At 65.9% G+C, this 6,652-nt stretch overlaps 2 protein-coding genes across 2 annotated transcripts in view; one reads left to right on the top strand and one right to left on the bottom strand.

Annotated features, from left to right (window-relative positions):
* Positions 1-287: 287 nt before the first annotated feature.
* MNEG_5657 (endonuclease III) lies at positions 288-2,954 on the bottom strand (the record flags this gene model as incomplete). The annotated part of the gene is made up of 7 exons (XM_014045869.1): positions 288-334; positions 630-700; positions 1,119-1,256; positions 1,556-1,638; positions 2,011-2,115; positions 2,318-2,398; positions 2,697-2,954. 7 exons carry the CDS (start codon positions 2,952-2,954, stop codon positions 288-290), a joined length of 783 nt encoding a protein of 260 aa, XP_013901323.1.
* Positions 2,955-4,863: 1,909 nt separating this feature from the next.
* The window catches only part of MNEG_5656 (Mitogen-activated protein kinase kinase kinase 11), a gene marked incomplete at both ends in the record, with an annotated part of 6,233 nt that continues 4,444 nt past the window's right edge, over positions 4,864-6,652 (top strand). The window contains 4 exons of the mRNA XM_014045868.1: positions 4,864-5,031; positions 5,190-5,246; positions 5,573-5,661; positions 5,850-6,459. Coding sequence (XP_013901322.1) covers positions 4,864-5,031; positions 5,190-5,246; positions 5,573-5,661; positions 5,850-6,459 — 924 coding nt within the window. The remainder of the gene's footprint in view (positions 5,032-5,189; positions 5,247-5,572; positions 5,662-5,849; positions 6,460-6,652) is intronic.

Below are 6,652 nucleotides of genomic sequence, written 5' to 3'. Positions count from 1 at the left end.
CCGCCGCCGCCGCCTGCGCGGCCGCCGCCGCCGCAGCTGCTGCGGCCCGGGCGCCCCCCTTGGCGCCAGCGGCCTTGGCGGGCGAGGCGCCCGGCCTGAAGGGTGTGAGGGCAGGGTGAGCTCGTCACACGGACAGCCGAGGTCCATACCACATCCCCATTGCAAGGGCCATGATCACATCACATACTCTGTATAAACAGCAAGAGGCGGCCCATCAGAACCACGTGTTGCACCCAACGCTATGCATAGAAACGCATCTGTCATGACGACCTCCAGTTAGCCCGGCCTCACCGGTCGTAAGGGGGCACCGCCGCCCAGGAGCAGATGGGGCAGCCTACACGGGGGCGTTCGGCGACGCGAATTAGTGCGGCGGGCGCGCGACGAGGTGAGGTTTGAAGCAAACAACGTACCCGCGCACGCCTGCGCCACCGCGGGGGCAGCGGGCCGCCTCGACGTCCGCCCTGACTGCAACCCCACACATCGGGCGTCGCGTCAGGCCGCCGAAACAACCGGGCCCCCCTCCCCCGAACGCGGCGCAGCGCATCACGTTGCATCCGGTTGCAAGCGTTGCGCGGATCGGTCCGGGTCAGGGGGGCGGCGTCAGGGGGGCGCCCAACCCTCGCGGCCACCTGTGGGGTCATGGCGCTGCGCGGGGCAGTGCTCGCGCCCAAAGTAGATGATCTGGAGGTGCAGGTCGTGCCTGTGGTGGTTTGGATTGGATGCAATCAGATTGAATGGTATCACATTGGCTGCAAACACTGGGAGTGCCTGCGTAATCCAGAAAGGGCCAGCTGGGTCAGGCTGGTCTCAAAGCTGCACCAAGCCGTGGAGGCACGCCGGCCGCGCCGCGCGGGAGCCGGCAGCCCTGCTGGATGCGCCCCGCCCTCGCTCACGCCACCCTCCACGCACGCGCGGTCGCCCGGCGCTGCCCAGCCGCCCTGCCGCCTGGGCTGCAACTGGCAGCAACCCCTCCCAACCTCCCTCGTGTCACGACCTCCCTCCTCAAACACATACACCCGCCACCTGCCCCACCCAGGCCCCCCTCTTGCGAGTCCCCCAAAACCACGCCCCGACCCTCCACCCGCCACCTGCACCGGCCACCCCTCGCACACCCTCACCACTCCTCAGGCAAAAACAGCGCCTTAAGGTCTCTCTCCGTAGCCTCGACGCCGCCGGCGCCGCCGGCGCCGTCGGCCGTGAGCCCCCAGCGCTGCGCCAGGCGGTGGATGTGGGTGTCCACAGGGAACGCAGGCAGCCTGCGCGCGGGGCACCGAGAGGGACAGATGATTGGAGATTGCACCTTGACGGCCGCAGCACGCATGAGAATCGATGGCGGCAGGTGGGAGGGGCATGGGACTGATCGGTCGTTTGGTTGGTTGGGGGCGCGGCAGGGGGAGCCCTCAGGGATTGAATAACAACTGGAGCAAGGGCGGCGCCTCCGTGCCAGCCGAGGGAGAGAGCTTTGCCGCGTGAGGGGCAGCAGTGATCTGAGAGCGGGAGGGAAGGGGACGAGGCGCTGGGGGCAGACCAGCGCGCGTGCAGCAGAGCAGCGCACCCGAAGGCCTGGGCCATGACTACAGACGCCGTCTTGTGGCCGACGCCGGGGAGCGCCTCGAGCTCCTCAAAGGTGGAGGGTACCTGGGTGGATGTCAGGGTGGGTGGTTGGGCCGCGGAGGGCGCTTAGTGAGCATTGGAAATGGGGCAGGCAAGATGGCATGGCTGGTCTGCCCACACTGATGTCTGCGCGTCTCCAAGCCTTGAAAGCCATGAAAGGACCCCCGACCACCGAGCTCAGGCTCAAGCAAATGCAACCTAAAAAAAGCAAGCGACCAGGCACAGATGCCGGACATGGGGTGCAGATGCGCGCGCGTGGCCCCAGCCGAGTCGTGCGCAAGCGCCGAGGGGGCATCGCTGCGCGGCGGGGAGCCCCAGGCCGCAGTTCCTTTCTTCTCGATCGGCAGGGCCGGACAAATGCCGAACGCAGTCGGCCTTGTGTCGTGCGCGCCGCACCTGGCCCCCATGGCGCTCAACCAGCAGCGCCGCCGCCGCGCGGAGGTTCTTGGCCTTTGTCGGGGCCAGCCCTATCGGCTGTATGATAGCCTGGATGACCGACACCTGGAGAAATGCGGGATTGCATGGGGGGGCCGCCGGGTCTCATGTGGGGCGCGGCTCAAGCCCTCTGGCTCGTTTTGTCGCTGCCGCGCTCGCGGAACGGCAGCTGAAGGGGTGCGCGCGGCAGCTGCAACTCCCGGCATTGCCGTCGCGCAGCCCCTCTGCCGGGGGGCGTCCAGGGGCAAGCTGGCGGGGGGCCACCTACCTCCTGCGCTGCCATGGCCGCCGCGTCTGGGGCGAGTTTAAAGAGCGTGGGGGTGACCTCGTTGACTTTCTTGTCGGTGGTCTGGCAGGGTTTTGGGGGCGGGGTGCTCGGGCGGCTGAGGCGTGCATGTGCGCGCGCGTGTGGGCCGGCGAGTTTGCGCGCGCGTTGCCGCGGGGGAGGGCGTGTGGACCCAGCCGGCAGCTGCGTGCGTTTGGACGAAGCACCCAGGGAGCGGCGGCCATGACCGCGACCCGCCCGTCACGGCCGCGCCGCGCCAGTGCTGCTCATGCAGCACGCGGCTGCTCCGAGCACGCCCCCCGGCGCGGCGGCGCGAGGGAGGTCGCGCCGCATGGGATGAGGCTGTGTCGGGACGGGCCACCTGGGCAGAGAGCATCACGGCAACCAGCAGCTGGAAATGGTTCGTGTGCTCCAGGGGAATACCCGGGGACGGGTACAGCGCCGCCAGCTGCCGCCTGATCCTGTCCGCCTTGGCCAGCAGCTCCGCGCCTGGTGGCGCGGGCGGCGGCGCCGCACGCTGGCGCTTCCGGGGCGTTGCGGCGGTCGTGGCGGCGCTGGTGGTGACGGCGGACTCGGTTCCTTCGGCGCCGCCCGCCTTGTGCGCGGCGGCCCTACCCATGGGACCAGCGCCTCCGCCTTGTCTTGCTGCGCAAATCCTACAAAGGGCTAGTCGAGGCGTCGCGAGCTGAAAGCTGACAGCGAGCTTAGCAGAGATCACGCGCCAAGTCTTCCACTGGCTTTGCAATGCACCGCGCAGCATGGGGTGAAATCTAGCGCTTAAGCTTTGCACAATGTGCTCAACGGCTGGCCTGGCCTTGATACGTCACGTTCCTGCAGAGCAATTTCTGCTGGTGGTTGCGTGGTGATGGCCGACCGCGAGTGCTTGTCAGGTGTGGGGAACAGCATAGGCACAGGTCAAGGATGCAGGTGTGTAGTAGGTGAGAAACTGTATATTCTTATGTTATACTCTGATTTACGGGGGTTGGTGCTCAAGCAGACGGCAGTTCTGGGCACTACACAACTCAGTCCATCCACCACCCCTCAACCGACCTGCTGATGCATTTTGCCAGCTGACAAGCCGCCTGCCGCGTGCCAATACACATGCTTTGAGACCATTCCTACTCCAGACATTCGCGGTGTCAAGTTGCACTGAGACTGTGTCCAAACAGTTGCCATACGTCGTGTGCCGCACGACGGCGGCCGCCGGAGCGCCTCTGCACGAGGGGATGGATTGCAGGGCAGTGCGCTCCTGCGCAAGGGCGTGCCAGGCTGATGGCTGGCATCGCAGCAGGGGCCACAAGGACTGGTGCCAGCTGCTGCAGCTGGACGGGTGTGCGTGAAAGGCATCTGTGGGTGCAGGTAGCCACCCTTGCTCTTGCAGCTTTTTCGGTATCTACTGCAGCCGTCCTTCTGGAGCTGGCACTCACACCCTTATGATACGTGAGTGCAGGACTAGCACTAGCACGAGTCTGTTATGGCATCGCTGCGTTTCACGCTGTGGTACAGTATGATGATTGTGCGCTGGCCAGAGGTGGATTCAGTTCCCTATTGGGTTGGGCGCCCACAGAGACCCTTTTGGCCAGGAAACAATCCCTGCGCATTCCTGCAACATGGCAGTCCTAGGATTGGCACTCGGTAAGCCACGTCCTGCTTCGTGCCAGCGGGGAGCGTTGGCTCTGCATGGGACGTGGGTCCCGCAGCCCCAGCAGCGTTGCGCTTAGATGGCAGTCGCGGGAAAGCACACGCACGCGCGCGCGCGCGCGCGCACACACACACACACACACACACACACACACACACACACACGCGCGTGCGTGCACACACACACACACACACACACGCACACACACACGCACACACACATACGCGCGCGCACACGCACACGCGCGCACACACACACGCACACACACACATGTGGAGCCGCATGCATCTCCACGTGAAATGCCTTTGTACAGGCAACACGCATGCGCCCACGAAGCATGATGATAACAATATCAACGTCCCATGTGCGGCGCAGTTGGTTGGCAGCGGTACCCACGCTGGCCGGGCAGCGGCCACGTACCGACAGGCCCCGAGCCGGTCGCTCCGAAACCCACCACCAGGGCCTCAGACCCCTCCTCTGCATGGCTCAAGACACAGACATGCGCATGCGCACGGGAGGTTTGGCCAGTTTGTCACCTGCTTTTCTCTGGAGCAGACCACGACGCACATGGCCAGCTTCACAGTCGCCCCCGCCACCCAGACCTGTGCTTGAGTCGATCAACGGTTGACATCATCGCACTAGGTTACAGTAGCTTGTTGAACATGTAGTGGCTGCCGTGTCGAGCTACGCTCATATCTACAGTGCGCAGCGTCCCAACCAAAAAGCGTGCTCACCTGCACATGGGGATGAGGATGCCATTAAAAAATACGATACAGGCAGCTATTGAATCAGTCTGTGCCGGGGGCTGTGGATTCGGGGTGTCGTGTGCTGGGAATGATTGCACCCAGGCTGCGGTGCGTGTGACCGCGGCTGTAGTCCAAAACAGATGATCAGAACCCTCAAAGCTTGGGTGCGCAAGCGGCGAGCACGCTTAGAGCAGCAGTGCGCCCCGACGGGGCAAGCCGACGCCGCGCTCGTTTCCGATGATGGCGTCTGCCTCGGCAACAGCACCGATGCAAAAGCAGGCTCCCTGGAGCTCATACACGTGGATCTGGTGAGCGCGGCAAAATGGCAGGGGCGCGCGCCGCCCCAACCGCCATGGTCGGCGACTCGCCCTTGAACTGACGACAAAGGGGCCCTGCACGCCCCGGCCGTGGCCGCCCGGCTGCCTCCGCTGCTCACTTGCTGGGCACTTGCAATTCACAACCGCAGGCGGATCTCGACCCCAGGTTTGATGGCGTCCGCACCATCTGCAAGATGGTGTTCAAGGTGGGGTTGGGACCAAGGGGCCGGGGGTGACAAGATTATGCACCAGCACGCAGACGCGAGCACGATGGCATGGCGGCGGCCGCGTGCGATGCGGCTCGCCTGAGCGCACGGTCTTGTCAGCAGCGGCAGCCGGCCTGCGCGCTCGTGGCGTGTGCGACGCACAAAGAGCGGCGACGGCAGTGTCGCTCGGTGGGGCTGCGCCACTACGGCGTCCGTGAGCATGCCAGGCATTAGGGTCAAAGTTGGCCAACTTTGATGATTGAGGTCATGATTAGCCTCGCATACAGGCAGCTGTGCACCCCTGGACGCCGTCTCATCCACATCAGGTCCCCATCGCTCTGGTCTGGCTCGAGTCGGGCCTGGGCGGAGACCCATCAGACAGCGGCGCGGACCCGTCGGCGTCGCTGGCCGCACGGTGAGGGGCAGAGGCTGCCGCGGCCTCGCGCGGGCCGCCCAGCATCGCCATGGCACAGTACGCGTGCCGCATGAGCATCCAAGGCTGCCCCAGCACCCACAAAGAGCGGTCGCGACACATTGCTCACACACGAGTCTCAACGCCGTCCTGCGTCCCCCTCTCCGATCCCGATCCACCATCACTTTCAGGAACCTGGCAACTTCTCAGCCCTTAGTCATCGAGGACGCCCTCTTGGACGGCCACCTGCGCTGCGGCCCCCTCGTCGCGGGCCCGCCCCGCCTCCGCTTCTACGCCGGCTGCGCCCTGCTATCTAGCGCCGGCGCGCGGCTGGGCACGCTCTGCTTCGCGGACACGCAGCCGCGCGCGTTTGAGCTGGAGGCGCGAGGCGTGCTGGCGAGCCTCGCGGACATGGCGGCGCGTGAGGTGGAGGGGGACTGCGCTCACGAGCTTCAGGCGAGACAACAGCAGCAGCAGCAGCAGCAGCAACAGCAGCAGCAGCAACAGCAGCAGCAGCAGCAGCAGCAGCAGCACGGGCCGCCTTCGCCGACGCGTGGCTTCGCCGGCGGCACAACCGGCGCGGCGCGGCCGCCCGGCCGGATAGCCGTGGCGCTGGAATTGATGGCGTGCGCGGCAATGGCTGTGCAAGCGCCGCGACCCGCAAGCGGCTGCCCCGCCGGCGGGCTCGGCGCCGGGGAATGGAGGATTCTTGATACCAACGCGGCGTGCCGGAAGCTTCTGGGCTGCGACGAGCACAGCTGCCGAGGCGGCGGCGGCGCGGCGTTCTGGAGTGTATTCCAGGTGAGGCCTGCTGCTTGCTCCCAGATTGCCGCTTGCCTCCACAGCAGCGAGCGCTGCGTCTCTCTCGCACAGACACAGCTCAAGCGCTTGCGATCCGCCGAGCAGCCGCGCAGAGGTGTTACTGCTGGCCCAACGGCATGTGCGGCGCTGTCTTTGTGGCTCACCCCTGTCCCCTGTCCCCTGTCCCCTGTCC

The sequence above is a fragment of the Monoraphidium neglectum genome (genome assembly GCF_000611645.1).
Source record: "Monoraphidium neglectum strain SAG 48.87 unplaced genomic scaffold scaffold00859, whole genome shotgun sequence".
NCBI lineage: Eukaryota > Viridiplantae > Chlorophyta > Chlorophyceae > Sphaeropleales > Selenastraceae > Monoraphidium > Monoraphidium neglectum.
The sequence above is the reverse complement of the archived record's forward strand: the minus strand, read 5'-3'. Positions and strand labels throughout refer to the sequence as shown.